Below are 16,491 nucleotides of genomic sequence, written 5' to 3' on the forward strand. Positions count from 1 at the left end.
TGGATTCTGCTATATCAGAGTACAGGCTAACTTTAGGAGCTCTGTCCTGCTGCCGATTATGTAATCCCCAAGAACCCGAGCAAAACTCGATGTTTTGCCTGGAACATGCAGCTTTGGTCCCGGTCTTTTATCATGCCCTCTGGTGCATATTGAAGACCAATTAGCAGAGTTCCCATTTCAAAAAGAGGCAGCCAAAGACAGAGTTTTAAAGCATCTCACAAAGTTAAACGGGCCAGCAAAATCAATGTTCACTGACCAAGACTGAGAAGCCTGATTTTGTCTACATCTGTCTGCAATCTTCCTAAGCAAGCACCGAGTGCAGTATAAACAGAACTGTGTGTGCAACCATGTAGTCCATTTTTGAGTGTTTGCAGCCTTTACATTGCAACTGAACATGTGCCATGCGAGAAAGGAAAGCTTGACAGGCATAGTAACAGTAAAGAAGGGGGCAGGGCTTTGTGAAGGGTCATTTTCCTCTCTTTTCCAGACTAATTTATAGTAATATCATTGGATATTGGTTAACATAGGATACTGAAGTAGAAGCAGAGAATTGTGTTATCTACTTTGCTCTTGCTGACCCAAGCCATTGTTCACTGTAATGTTGAGTATGATGTGTGAAAAATAATGTGCACGTTGTTCTTGCCTCTTTCCGTCCTGCATGCAGGGTTTTGGGTTCGTAACGTTCGAGCATAGCGTGGACGCCGACAGGGCCAGAGAGAAATTACACGGCACCGTGGTAGAAGGCCGTAAAATAGAGGTGCATGTTCTAAAATACTTCTTCATTCTTCCTGTCCTCCTTTCCTCCTTATGTGTGTATGTGTGGTTGTGTATTTGTGTGTGTGTGATCGTTTGACAGTGTTCTCCACATCCCACTTTTCCATCTTTCTCATGACATTAAACTGTCAAGACATCCAAGCCTCATCATTTCCCTTTCCTTGGGCAGTGTCATTAATCCAAACACAAATCAATGTCCCCATATTAGTAGTAATTGTTGTATGTGAAAGACTTTGATTGTTTTGTTTTTTGCTTGTTTACTTCTTCCTTTTTCCTGTTTTATTTTATTTTGTACTGTCAAGTTTGGCCTTTCCAAGGTTTAAAAGTGAAAATCCATACTACGCAGCATTATAAGATAGACATATTTAGGAGGTGCAAAGATTGCTTTGGACTTTGGCCATAAATGTTCAAAATCAAACTTGTTGTTATGTATGTTTAAACAAGGAAAGAGTTTTACCCCAGAAAAATAACTAAAATCGTGCTCATCCATGGCCAGAAAAACTACTTAGGAAAGTGAAATGCAAAGTTCAAAACTAACCTGATTCAGTAGCATGACAGCAGTATTTCACCACCAGCCTTGAAGCATAACTCTTACCATTTATTATTTATCGCAGTTGCAATCTCCCATTGCCAATCCTTCAAACCAGGCAATGTCTACATGTGTTTTACCTACAGACATAATATCATGTATCTCTATGGGTGTACCTGACAATGGCTAGAATACCCTGACACCATAGCAAGTCTCTTCCATCCATTCTGCCACTTTCAATCACTTATCTGGTGGCCCAGATGCCCCTTCTTCCAGCCCTTCCTGGAGGATCCAGATGGGTTATATAATCCCTCCAGCGTGTTCTAGGTCTTCGCGAGGGTCTCCTTCCAGTGGACCTCCTCTGATCATCTACACATTAAAGAAGGAAGGCCAGGAGAAATCCTAAACAAAACCCCAAACAACCTCAACTAGTTCCTTTTGATGCAACAGAGAATCTGCTCCTCTCCAAAATCCCTGCTGACTTTCTCACTCTGTGTCTAAGGGTGAGCCCAGCCACCCTGCAAAGGAAACTCATTCTTTTGGTCATTACCCAAAACTCATGACCATAGGTGAGGCTTGGGATGTAGATTGAGTGGTAAATAGAGAGCATGGCCTTCAGGCTTAGCCATGAGAGTCTGGTACAGCATCTGCATTTACAGATGCAGGATTAATCCATCAGTATATTTTTCTCTTTCCATTTGACATTCCCTTGTTATCAAGAACATTAGATATTTGTGGCTCCAGCCATATTTATGAAGCTAACAAATTGCAGTCAAAGATTCCACCATACCTTCCCGCACTTGTACTGGATCATTGGGAAGCAGTAATCTCAAGCAGAATACATCATACAACCAGCAGTCCCTGCTAGATATACCCTGCACCCAACTGCTTGTAGGCCGACACCACGTCTACCATTCGAGCCTGGAGTCCTCTACACTACATGTAATGACAAAGTTATCCCCAGACACAGGTAATCCAATATATTGCCATCCAGCCTCAGCACCTCTTGATCAAAAGATCAAACTAGTCTAACATGAAGTGAGAGTCTGGATTGTAGCTCATCAGAAGTACAGTGCATTGGCCACAACAGATTGGTAGAACATCTCCAACATCTTGTTGAGGGATTGTTTCCTGAAGAAAAAGAGTCGACTCATCCCCTTCTTGTACACAGCGTTGATGTTGTCGATGGAGACACCCAGGAACTTGTACTCCTCCACCATGACCACATCCTCACTTTAAAATGTTTTTATTTTTCTAGACTAATTAAATCTTACACAGCTTTCAAATCTTTGATCCACACTTTTCAAGGTTAACCCAAATATCACAGATAATGTCTCAAGGGGGCTTAGAGGTCCACAACAGCAATAGTTCCAGACCTCTAGGCTCTCTACGAAAACTGCTTCGTCATCAGCCGTTTTAACAAAAGCCATGTGGGCTTATACAGGGATCATGTGGAAACTTACCACGGCAACAATTATTTGATCTTTCACATTAAAATCCTGCAAAACTTGATCCAGGTTAAATTGTTTAGCCTGAAAAACCTGTTTGTATTACCGGAGCAAGATACAGCCCACATGCTCATACCAGGGGGAAATGGGGTACACTCTTTCAGCTCAAGCTATTCCGTCAAAGGACTATTGCAGGATCTCGTGTTTTGAAGTGAAGCGAGGAGAAGCCTTCCAACTTTCTTTCTGGATTGTTGTTGCTTCAGCTGCCATACTAAGCATCTTTGATACAAACCCACAAAGCCATATTCTGCCTTGTGCCCTTTCATTTGCAATAACAAAATAATCCTTCTAGATCAACAAAGTTTAGTCATTTTATGCAATCTAACTACTAACTAGTTTAAAGATTGAAAAACTAAAATAATCCTTCATCAACATCAACTGCCCTCAGCCACCATCCACCAGCTCAACTCTCTGCAATGAGAGAGCTTTCATCTTTATGGTTTATCTTAAAATTCACTCTCAATTGATACCATGATCTGGATTTTACACTTATTTATGGAGCCAAATCAATCCGTATGATGGATGAAGACAGCTTGTTCAGACAAACTGGTCGGAGTTATGCTTTAAGAAAACACCTAATTGCTTGTAAAGAGATAGCTGACCGAGCGTTTGTGCAGTGGAATGATTGCAAAGTTTTCTTGGCCAGCTGAGTAAGATGCTGCTTATTCCTTTCTCATCCCCTCCTCCCCCACCATCCTTCCAACGGTAGCTTGTTTAGGGCCCCATCCAACACAGTTACAACGGTAACAGTACACAAACAAGTTTGCGGGGCCAAGAGGTTTGGGAATGGTAAGTGTGGGCAAACAAGCCATTCTGCCAGCATTTCCTCTCTCTCTTCCTCTCTCTTTGGAACGTTTGCAACGCTAAAACTCACGTGACATTTCTTTTTGAATTGTGGTTGAGTTGATGCTGTATATTGACATACATATTTTTCTTGCGTGTCGGCGTGCGTGCCCATTCACTAAGTGTTCTCTAGCTGCGTGTGTGAGCGATACTGACTGAGATTTGAATTTGTTTGCACATCTATCTGAGATTGTTGAAAACCCATTTATCAATTTATTTTATTTTACTTTGGAAGACAATGCACCCTGATTTTGATTTACCCTGTCAGCTGTTGTTTGAATTTGGAATGATTTGATTGGTTGATTGATTGATTGACTTGGTTGGTTTATTTTAGTAGATCTATCTTCTTTTTTAAAATCTTAATAATGATTATTGCAATGACTTAGAGAGACTGTTGTCTGAGTGTGAATGCTTCGTGTTGCTTTCGTCACAACAGTTCTTCTCACGTTATAAGGTTGACTGAATGTTGCATATTGCTCCCAAAATATTGTCTTCTCCCCTTCCCCCAATGACATTTCCTTTGACTGTTTTTTCTCCTTCTCCCGCCTCCCAACCACCACCGCATGCATCTATACATATACAAAACATCATTTTGCCATGTGCATCTGTTGTTTCTTTTCTTTTGTCTGTATGTTATTGAAATGTCACGATAATTGGGGAGAGCATGCAGGGAAACGTCAGAGGATAGAAAATATGCAAATGAGAAAGAAAACTGATTTGTCTTGGATGTGTTTTTAAATGTTTATGAATGCTATTCTGAAAACACACAAATGACATGGGTGTTTGGCGTGATAAAGTGTATTGCTTTCTTTGTTTACAACATTCGGAAACTATGCATGCACATTCACTCGAACAAGTAAAGCTCTTACTACTAATGTAAAAGTGTCACAACTCATGGAGCTCTCTTCATCTGCTGCAGGTCAACAATGCAACAGCCCGAGTAATGACAAATAAGAAGACTGTCAACCCATATGCAAATGGTAAGAACAAGTTAATGTGTACAGTGCATGAAAAGTGTTCACCAAATTGTCAATTTTCATGTTTTATTTGAATCATTGAATGAACTTGATATAACATGGCATTTTTGACACTGATCATCAGATCAGATCAGAAGTATTCACCCTCTCCAATAGGATGCACCCAAACTATCACTCGCGCATTTAAAAAATCTTGACCTCACAATGCAACCTGACAGAGAAAAATGATTAAAATGTGCAGTGTTTAGATGTGCATAGCTGATAAAAAACCTGTCCACTATCAGGCAAAGGTGCATCTACTAAATACTGACTGAAGAAAACGTGTTTTTTAAAATATTTGTATTCAGTTTAGACTTTATAGAGGTCTGTTTTCACATTTTCTTTTGATCTGTGTGGAAAAAAAGCCTCTGCTTTGATTTAATATAGATTTGAGAGGTCACATGTTGATATAATTTGACATCCCTATCGGAAGTAAAACATGAAGACTTCCAGGGGGTTGATGATGATTACATAAGCTGTTAGCTTCCACCTGCTGACCTCAGGCCTATTGAAACCCATTCACCCATATCACTATGAACCATAGTAAAAGATGGATGTTACATCTGTGACGTCTCTGAACATTAAAAGCCTGGATTTTATTTTACTGTAGCCTGGTTCCAGCCCTCTTTATCACAGTTCAGTTTGGATCAGATCTTTATTGCAACAAAGTAGCATACAAACACAAAAACATGGAAGATACACAGAATAAGACCACAATAAGACAGGTGGAGAAATTAAAAGTGTTGTTACTATGCACACAATTCGAATAAAATAAAGGATGTATGTAGCGAGGAAAATAGCGATTGGAATAAGAAAATGCTAATTTGTGTGATAAACCAAGTGGAATCTAACATCTAATGTTGTATCCAATTTTTGGAAACCTGTATCTCTTACATTCAAAATAAAGCCAGTGCTGACCCAGATTTGACAGCAACATCATCTTTCTGAGCCAGAATCAGATAACTAGTGACAGAAACATGGCCACAAGGCAACAAGCAACTATGTCCAACTGGGTTTTCAAGTGGAGACAAAATTCAGTCAGGTAATCCAGGCTGATTGTCACACACAAACGTTTATGTAGCAAATGGTAAGAAGATGAGGAGGGGAAGTGAGAAAACCAGCAGCTAGCATGTTTTATTGTAGCCTCACTTTTGGGCTGCTGGCTGGGCAGTGACTGAGTAGTTATCAGTCAGATAAATGAGCAGCACCTGCTTGTAATTTAACGAGTTGTTCTCGTTGCATTTCCTTTGTAATGACATCAAAACTATTAAACAGAAGGTTGCATGAATATATTTCCATTTTTTAATTTTTAATACTTTGTCTAGTTGTCTAGTTTTCTTCAACATTGTCTCCTTGCCCAGATTATGTCTTTTTGGAAGGTTTGCCAGGAAAAACTGCTGGCATTTTTAACAGTACGTCTAAAATGGGGTGTGGTGGATGGGTGTTTCTACAAGCGTGGTACAAGGCTGATATGATACGTATTTACATAGCATATTGTTGGTTCACGAACATCGACATTCAACGTATCCCATGGTTTGCAGAAACTTACTATGCCAACATTTCTTCTGCTGCTCGGGTGGTTTATTCTGGTGCAGAAAGTAGTGTGACATTCATATTTCTTTGCAACCAGATCCAGCCGTTTGCATACTGTCTAATGCTCCAAACTCGGGACATGGAGTTTAAAAGCCTGGTCATTTACCAGGCAAGGAAGGTCTAACAAAAGAGGTCATTGTGTTGCATTGTGGGAAGTGAAGGGGTTTTAGTCAAGCTAGTGGTGTGATAATGTCAGTCTTACGATTAGTCATCTACTTTGGTCAAGACTGAGAAATCTCGACTTCTACTGGACGTATTGCCATTGAACTTAGGTGAGACTAGCGCAACCACGAGGTTCACATTTATGGTTTTGAGGGAAGTGTCTCAACAGCTATAGATTGATTGCCATGAAATTGGTTCAGACATTCATAGTCCCCTCAGGATGAATGTCAATGGCTTTTCTTGATCATTCAACTTTTGATCCCGCACCATTGGGTCACACTTTACATTTCTTAAATAGTTTGTTGGAATGTTAATTATAATAGCTGCAAAACTAATGAATTTCCTATCAATATTAAGCTGTACTTAGTTTCACTGCTAATTCACAAATGTTATTATGCTAATATGCAAAACTAAGATGGGAAACCTGTACATGGTGAACATTACACCTACCTAAAACATGCATGTTAGCATTGTCATTGTAAGTGTGCTGCCATACTAGCATTAACATTTAGCTCAAAACACGGCTCTACCGAAGTGCAGTCCATGGACTGTATATCAGAAGTGGACGTAGTCACCGTGACGTGACCCATGGGTTTGAGGACCACGGATGTGAGGCCTTGAGATTGGCGACTTGGCCATCGCTATCTTTGCCTTTGGCTGTGAGCATCTTGTTTTTTTGGAACCAGAAGTGACAAACCAGTGCGGCTGTGGCTCGGTGGTAGAGCAGGGTGTCTTCCCATCGGAATATTGGCACCTATTCCATGCCGAAGTGTCCTTGGGCAAGACACTGAACCCCAAATTGCTCCTGATTGTTGTGCTATTAGTGTATGAGTGGGTGTGAATGTGAATGAGCTCAGTCAGGTTGCCCCTGCCTGTTAAGGCCAAACTCACCACTGAAGCAAGGACTCAAAAGCACAACTCAAGACAGGACACTTCCAAAAAACACAGTATCTACTTAATAGAGGTTCGGTACACAGGCAAGCAGTCAGTTCTGGCAAACAAATCCAAAATAGGGGCGAGGCCAGAGATGGGCAAAAATACATAAAAATGTATTTTGATAAAAAATACAAAATACCCCCAAATAAATGTATTACAACAAAATACAAAATACTGGTGCCAGAAAATGTAACAAAATACATGTATTTTGTATTTAAAATATAGGAAATACTTTTTTTCTGGATTTTCCGTTTTCTCACAATTTGGTATAGCAGAGCATTCAGGTTTGGGCTATAATGTACACAAAGCTCTGGTGAACCGAACAAAAAGGAAGAACAGTCACGGAATGTCAGTGTAACTAAGCAAAGCTATAAAAAGACAACAACTTGATTGATTAATGTATATATATATATTGATTAATGTATATATATATATATATATATATATATATATTTTGATTAATGGGACTTAACAGCCCATAAACTTTGTTTTGTATCAACAAGAACATATTCATCACATATGACATACAAGCTCCCAATCTCCCTCTTCCTATAGCTAGCTACTCGACTGATAAGTTAACTTGCTAAACACTGACTATGCACTAGCCTAGACAGCATGCTAGCGTCATTAGCATGTTAGCATTGATCACTAGCTTGTTATTATAACCATCAGCATGTAAATACAATAGGCTATGTAGCCAGACCCAGCATAAATTATACACCAAGCTAGTTGACATCTGTCACACTCAGATAAAATATTTACCTTGACAGACAATCCGTTGAACTTGGAGAAAGTATTTTGAGTATTTTAAATACAAAATTACTCCACTCTAAAGTATTTTGTTACAAATTACGTTCGATTTTTAATCGGCCCTATCAAATACAAATTACAAAATACTCAAAAGTAATTGAAATATGTATTTCAAATACAAGTAATAGGAATACTGCCCATCTCTGGGCGAGGCAAAATGCAGTCAGGGATCAGATCCCAAGGAGAACATGCTGGAACGCTAGACACAGAAGTACGAAGACGAATTGGCACAGACAAAGGGAGCACACAGACTAAATACTCTAGGGAAGAGGAGGGGTAATTGGGAACAGGGGAAGGTAATCACACCGGCGGGAAACACAACGGCAAGAAGTGAAGTTATCTGAAACCAGAGGGAGAGAGGTGAATGACAAAATAAAACAGGAAACCCCAAAATGACATGACATGAAAACAAGGAAAACATAGCTCAGGTAACTTGACGAGGTGTTACACTACCATCAGTGTATGAATGTGTGTTTGTGGGTGAATGACATGAGGTGTACAGCGCTTTGAGTGGTTGGAAGACTAAAAGGGGCTTTACAAACGCCAGCTCATTTACCATTTACCATCACACGAGGGGGATGAGCTGAGTATAACTGAACGCTGCATGTAAGCGACCAAAATGTTACAATTAACTTTCATGAAGTGAAAACACACTGTGAAAGGGTTGTAAGCCGTTGTAAGACAAAAACACGGTCAACTCCAATGCTATGGTTGAGACCTGTCAATCACCGTGTAGCCCCGCCCTAAAGCGTCCCCTGCTTTATGGTCTATTTGACTCTAAATGGACCATCATTTACTAAATGAACATCATGCTGTATTGAAGAAGACTTGAAACTAGAGATTGAGACCATAAACTCATGTTTACAATGTTTACTGAGGTAATAAATCAAGAGAGAAGTAGAGTCATTTTCTCATAGACTTCTATACAATGAGGAGTCGCCCCCTGATGGAAGAGAGAGAATGCAGATTAAAGGAGCAGTGTTTCAGATTTAGTGGCATCTAATGGTGAGTTGCACATTGTATTTCATCCAACTGAATACCCCTCCGCTCACTCCTCCCTTTCCAAGCTTGTCGGAAAACAACGGTGGCCTTCAGTTAACGTAAAAACGTCAAAGGCTCTCTCTCTAGAGCCCGTTTGTAGTTTGTCCGTTCTCAGCTGCTGTAGAAACATGGCGGTGCAACATGACCCACTCCATATGTAGATATAAACGGCTCATTCTAAGGTAAGGAAAACCCGACGATTCTTAGTTTTTAGGTGATGATACACTGATGAAAACATAGTTATGAATTATGTTTGATTTCTGCAAATGAATCTCCCTTAATCCTACACACTGCTCCTAGGGCTTGTGCTTGGATCTCCAGTCCCACATAGCCTTGTGGTCATAGGCTACTTCATTTCATTTCATACTTTGTACCCCGTCAACCAAGAGCTTTGAGATGCCTCGACTTATATGTTATGTTATGTTATGATATATTCAAAATGAACATTCTGTGCTGCCAGGGGAAATGATCCAGATATGTTTTGTTGTTACGTCTTTAAAAAATGTAATCCAGGCAAACAAATCAGCAATTGAAAATGAGCTACAGTAACTCAATGTGTTTGTACCAGACAATATAAGAAGTCAACTGACATGTCAAGGAGATGTGAACTCAAAAGTAAAACGGTTTAATCTTTTGCCTCAATCTTGATGTGACTGACTGTGTTCTAAATATGTAAATACATTCCCAGGTTGATTAAAGTTCAGTCAGAACCTACAGGTTCATATAAACTAAGCACACTAAACCACTGCTCCGTGTTCTGTCTCTTCCTCTCTGTCTATTTCTCTTTCTTGCTGTCTGTCTTTGTTTCAGGCTGGAAGTTAAATCCAGTGGTCAGCGCTGTCTACAGCCCAGAATTCTATGCAGGTAGGAGGACATGCCCTTCTCCATCTGTCACCATCTCCTTTGTCGTTATCTTCCTCCTCCTCATTTATTTTTTTCCTCAGTTTCTTCGACATCTTCATTTTCTCCCTTGCCTCCCTCGCCTCCCAGCCCTCACTCCCTTCATTTTAACCTTTGTCACCTCTCCCTCCTCTGTTTTCCTTCCATGCAACATGCAGCCAGTAAAAGAGTGTTTATAGCTTGAGAACTATGCTGACTCGCACAAACGCAACAACAGACTGTCATTGCTGCTGCAAAACAAACGCACATTCTGCAACCCACACTGCCACCCAGATGCCATCTTCAATCTTGACTATCCCTGCATTCACCTCCCCCAAACCTTACACACTGCCCACCCCCACCCTGTCATTAACCACGGCCATTAAGGTGAAAAATACCTGGGTTTTGAGATAAGGGGAAGAGAGACAGATAAAAGAGTGTGGCAGAGGAGAGGAGGAGTGAAGGAAAGCAAAGGACAAGAGAGAAGGAAATCAATTTGTCCATTTCTGCAAGGACATTAAAAGGTGTGAAATATATTTTGTAAATTAAAATCAATATTTTCTATTCCTCCAGACTGTCGTTTGCCTAATTCACCCCCACATTCTTTTAATTACAAAATGTCTTTGTATTGATTTACCTTTGTTTCACCTTTCCAATTCCCAAAATGCCATTGGGGTATGTGTCTGTGTGTGTCTGTGTGTGTTTGTATGGATGTGCACATGTTTGATGAGTGTACAAGCTTTTCTCCTGAATCGTTTGTGCTATTATGTTATATTAATAGGTTATGATTGCAGCCATTCAGGATGGAGGCCAGGACCTGTTGGTTAATTGGTTGGGATGTGTTGATAGCAGAGGAGAAGCAGTGTTGAGGACCCACCAAATTACAACAGCAAAGCTCTTTGTCAACCTTCCCAGACAAAAAAAAGAAAAGTCAGATTTTGTTTGCTAACTTTTATGAACCTTCCTCCTGAAAAGGGTCTGCCTCTCAGGATGCAGACATTTAAAAGTGCTCGAGAGGAATGGGATATGATACAGTGGCTATGCTAACTCTTAATACTACCACTGCTCAACTCAGTCTAGAAATACATGGGCTGCCTCGCAAATAGCATACTATGCACTACATACTCAACGTGTTCTGTGAATAAACAGTGGTAGGCAGTGGAGGACCTGCATTTTATACCTGGGCCTTCAGTGCTGTCCTAATACAGTTGAACCACCTCCTAATAACCTCATTATGACGCCACAGCTACGGTTATTATTTGGTTCTAGGGGTGTAGCAATACACGTATTCGTATTAGGTCCGTTCGGTACGAGGCTTACCGAACAACACATTTGAATAATACTAGTGCATTTGGAAAAGCTTAAATTGTGGGAAATATAATGTTGTTTCGGTGGAGCCACTGTGCTCTAACTGGCAACCCACCCAACGTCACAGAACACGCTACAAACTCTCCCCGTAGCGTTTAGCTGTTCCCTACTGATTCAAACGGGGCTAAAGCAATCGCCACACAATCCCCATTTCTCCAGACCATAATTCTTGCTCTGTAAAAGAAAACAGATACATGAGTACGCGCATGACAGGATGCTAACGGACAATGCATATAGTCAAAATCAATGTAATTAACACAATGACAAGAAGAAATTCACAAGAACCAGTCGGTCAACGTTGGCCGACCCTTTCTTACGATGTCCAGCTTTTCTGGAAATGTCCTTCTCCAGAAAGGCATTGCCAGTAACTCCCAAATCCGTTTCTCCTCCTCCTTCAGCCATTGAGTGTTAAAAAAACAAAGCTACACCTAGCAAAACGCTAAAAATGTCATGTCAATGTCATAACTTCTTACATATCTTTCAACTTGAACTCTTACTACTAACTACTAACTTCTGCTAGCTAGCTTCAGCGTCAAAACAGTCACGCTAGCCCACTGACCAATCACGCCGCACGTTAATGCTGAGCCAGCCGCATGTTGATGCTGATGTACTTGTAGGCCACCTATACAGATTTGACACGTCAAAGAATACGCCCAACATGTCAAACTAAAAATCTGATTGGTTGAAGACTATGACAATCAACAATATCGTCCCCATTTACTTAAACTGCAAAGGCTTCCTAGCAGGCCTCGGGCCTCTCTTCTTACTTAGAGACATAGAGGTGAAATCTGATTGGATAAAATCTACTTAAAACAAGCTGCACTGGAAGCAGAGCAACTGAGGAAGACAGTCAAATAAATAGAATACATGTAGTGGATTTATGAAAAATGATTAAATTATAAAGTAGCTATAACTTTGTGATTCTGTTTAGGCCAGCAGATAAGGCTTTGCTGGCCCTGATGGCCCACCAGTGGTTATATGTATTTTCTTTTCTGACGCACTAAGCGGTTATTACCATGTCCCTTCCTGAGAGCCTACTTGCCAGTTGGAAATCTCATGTGACCAAACAATAATTTGTGAGAGTCCTAAAGTCTGAACTAATTTTATGTTACAGAGCTGTCTGCCACTTCCTGTTTTGAACGTTGTCCTCACTACCACATTGCATTGTGGGATATTTATGTATTACCTAGTTTCCACTGTTTGCCTACTGTAACATTTCAGTGGAAATAGTATGCATTTATCGTACTATTGGGTGCATACTAACGTTACAGACATACTAAAACTCTCACATACCGTTTTAGCGTACTAGATAGCATGTTAGTGTGGGATTTTGCACACAGTCATGGTTTTGCCCACATTTGGGAGTTGAAAATTGGTAGTAAATTAAAAACCAATTCTAGTATTGAAATGATGTTCTAGTTACAGTTGGAAGAACTAACTTGGGCTGAGACGGGATGTGAACAGTGGTTTCTAGTGTCGAAGTTAGAAGATCATTAACCTCACAATACTTTTCTTCTGAGAAAGAGGTCATTTTAACGGTCTCAGTATCCAGATGTGAAGTGAAGTCCGAGCATGTCTGAAGTTCTGAACAGACACATTTGAAGGCGACACAGAGGAGGCATGCAATGAACCATAATGCTGATGATTGTGCACACATTCAGTCTCTCAACGGCATTCAAGGTGTACTACTGCATGTGAAAAGAGAGGAAAGTAGTTGTGTGAGGAATGATAGGAGATAGCTTAAGGAAGAAGTACAAACCCAGCATACATTGACTTGCAATTTGCCAATGAAGCCTTGCGACTTGACTAAAACTTGGTCATACAGGTGCATACGTGAAATTCGAGCTAAGAATTTAATCCATCCCAAGCATTAGGAGCAGTGGGCTGCTGTAAAGCGCCAGGAAGCAACTTGTACAATCAGACTGAAAGCATGACTTGGAGTTGTTTTTTTACAACATGCATTGCTGTAGTCAGTTGGCATTTAGAAGGGTCTAGTCTAGTCTAGTCTGCCTGACTCATTGATCCTTTATCTGACTGAGGGGTGTGCCAGTTAGAATGAGCCGGTCCATGGCTCTGTAATAGCAGTCGCCTCACCGTGCTGTGTACTGATGAATCCATGGCGCTGTCCCTGCTGCTGATGTAGCAGACAGATTAGTCATTTGTTTACATTGTCAATGAGTTCAGCAGTATTGCTCAGTATTCTTAAGTTATTATGAGTAGTTGTTCTGTATTTTCATATACCACTCCTTTTCATTTAGGCCATATGAACAGCAGAGTGGAGCAGCGTTGGAACAGTCATCAATGTGACTTTCAGAGTAGCCAGGCCACTCGCTCCTAGAATCAAGGTGACAGAAGATGAATAGGAACAATTACCAGCCTCACTCCTCTCCTTGTCTCTCTTTGACAAACTCTTATCCTTTGGCTCAAACCTTCCATTTTTCATCAGGTCCATGAATGATTCACTGTTTCTATTAGCATTTTATTAGATCTCCTTTTTGAAGAGATGTATAATTAGGGTTGAATATGGCACCAGGATCTCCTTCTCAACCTTCACTCACCCCAGCTCTCAAATTAAGCTTTGAGTCAGTCGGCCTCAATTAAGATTAATGATAAGTTAATAACAATACCACTGCAATAGCTCCACTCCACTGCCACTCTCTTTAAACTAAACACTTTTTGTCCATAATTCAGATTCAAATTCAACGCTGCAGGTGTACAGCTATTCATGTTCCACCATGCACCGACTGAAACAACCTGCCTTACAAGGAAATTGTGTGTTCTTTTTATGGATCAGGTAAGGTGTGAATCATTTTTCTGTTCTATGTCTCCAGTACCAGGTTTTCCCTACCCAACAGCCAGTGCAGCAGCAGCATACAGAGGAGCCCACCTAAGAGGTCGAGGACGGACAGTATACAACACATTCAGGGCAGCTGCCCCGCCTCCACACATCCCAGCTTACGGAGGGTGAGCATTCTTTATTGCTCTTGTCCTCTTGTCATTTCTTCCTCTTTGGCCTCTCCTTCTCTTGTTCCTTTATCCAATGGCAAGTCCTGAATCTCTGAGCTCAGAGTCAGTGGAGCAGTGCATTTCAGCCTCGCCTCACAGCGATAACACACTCCCCCACTTCCACAGCATGCTAAATCAGCCAACTGGCATGCTTCAAGACATGTGCCTCTGCACAGACTCGTGGCACATTATTGTCAATTTGGCCTTGCACTGTGGTGGCATTGAGAGAGGCTGTTTTCATGGTGGGAGATCTTCCACTTTGTGACCACTTTCGGGATTTACCCAGTTGCCCCCAAAAAATAAATAAAGAAGAAAGCAAAGTACAATAAGCATCTTCCAGCCCAAGCTGCAGCTCTGGCTGATCCTCCATGGCGGAATGCTCTGGAGACAAGCCATGCATAGCTGTGTATTGTGGGCAGTCAGATCTGATTTGATTTATTCTGTTGGTTCTTTTTTTATTCATTTTGCTCTTTATGACTGCAAGCAAATGGACACTAAGGAGGCTGGCTGAGAGTCTATTTAAGGATGGGAACAGATTTACAAATTCAATTGTAATGCCGATTTTCATAAAATTGCTCAAATAAACGTGATATAATGTGAATTTCCAGGCACTATTCTAAATATTCGGTTCATGGAGATAAACAGGTGCTATTAAACCATTTTTGAAAGAGAGGGCACAACAGAAAGACTTACTTAAAAGAGCTCCAGTCAAACCTCCATTTATGGAACATAATGAAAATATGACATTTCTGTTGGTTTTATGTAATAATGTGAGGAAGGATAAGGTCTCATCATCGCTCCAAGCACAACTCATGTTCTCAGCTCTCAGCTTCAGTGATATTTAACATTATTAATTAATTATAACTTATTAATTCATAAAATCTGCTTCCATTGCACTTTGTCACATTTTGTTTTATCAATATACCATTTTTTCCACCTCAGCCGAGCGTAAATAAAAACCTTTTTTACAATATTTAGTTTAGTTTTAGTTTTTTAAATGTGCAAATTGAAGAAGTACATTCAGTTGGATATTTATCCCCCTATTCTTCTGCACTTTTAAATATAGTTAGTTCATGTTTAAGGCACCTCCACATTGGCTTTACTTATAAGAAGCTAAGGTTGTTGCCTGATTATACTGAATTAAAGGCAACATGGAGTAACAGTTAAGTTTGTATTAACATCAAACAGAATCAACAGCAAATTAAAACAAGAGCAGCTTCTTCGTAAAATATAAACGTTTCTCGTAAAACAGGGGTTAACTGGAAATAAAGGCCTGTCTCTAATGTGTCCTGCTTCAAATAAAGGCTTCTCTAGCCAGTAGAGGGCTGCTATCTGAGAACACATGGTCAATTATTTATTGCTTTATGAAATGGAAATAACCCAATAGAAAACACCCTCCTTCCAACACAGGTAGATTAAAGCAGATGTGCAGGTGCTTCTGAAAAAGGTTTTCTGTTGGAGGGTATAAATAATACCTTCACCCACAACAACACTCTCACTGTGAGGAAACGTCACATAGAATGAGGACGATAGGTGTTTGGGTGAACAATCGAGCAGGGTCTTGATGAAGAGATATGTGCTACAGATTGTACTTTCATTAGCGCTGCAGCACCGCTTAATTGCCCCAGTGGCAGGCGAATGATGAATTATTAATGTAGACCGTGATGTATTTTTATTAAAACTGTCTCGAGTGGCGAAGAGCTGTGACACTGCAAGGAAACCTAGTGTGCTGTGTGTGTGTGTTCATTAACTGTTCCTTCATGTCTTTAAGGCGGCCTGACATGACAGTCTATAAGCTGTGCTGCAGTTCCACACAATACATTTTAATTAGTGAACCTGCTCTCTGGGCCTCCTTGACATTTGAGAAGTTATTGATTATCAGAGATAGCACAAACGAGTGAAAGCAGACTATTGGTTGGTGAATTGGGAAGCTTGTTCCTCTGAGGAGCTCTTCTTGTTAAATGGAACTCTTTCATAATGCAGTGCTGACAGCAGCGTCCTGCTCTTTTTATTAGAGGCTCGATGA

At 40.5% G+C, this 16,491-nt stretch overlaps 1 protein-coding gene across 1 annotated transcript in view; it reads left to right on the forward strand.

Moving 5' to 3' along the window:
- rbfox1 (RNA binding fox-1 homolog 1) overlaps positions 1-16,491 on the forward strand; it is a gene marked incomplete at both ends in the record, with an annotated part of 134,933 nt that overhangs the window by 91,698 nt on the left and 26,744 nt on the right. The window contains 4 exons of the mRNA XM_079177368.1: positions 665-757; positions 4,574-4,634; positions 10,023-10,076; positions 14,291-14,423. Of these exons, the coding sequence (XP_079033494.1) occupies positions 665-757; positions 4,574-4,634; positions 10,023-10,076; positions 14,291-14,423 (341 nt within the window). The remainder of the gene's footprint in view (positions 1-664; positions 758-4,573; positions 4,635-10,022; positions 10,077-14,290; positions 14,424-16,491) is intronic.

Source organism: Pholis gunnellus (assembly GCF_910591455.1).
Source record: "Pholis gunnellus genome assembly, chromosome: 17".
In the NCBI taxonomy this organism is placed as follows: Eukaryota; Metazoa; Chordata; class Actinopteri; order Perciformes; family Pholidae; genus Pholis; species Pholis gunnellus.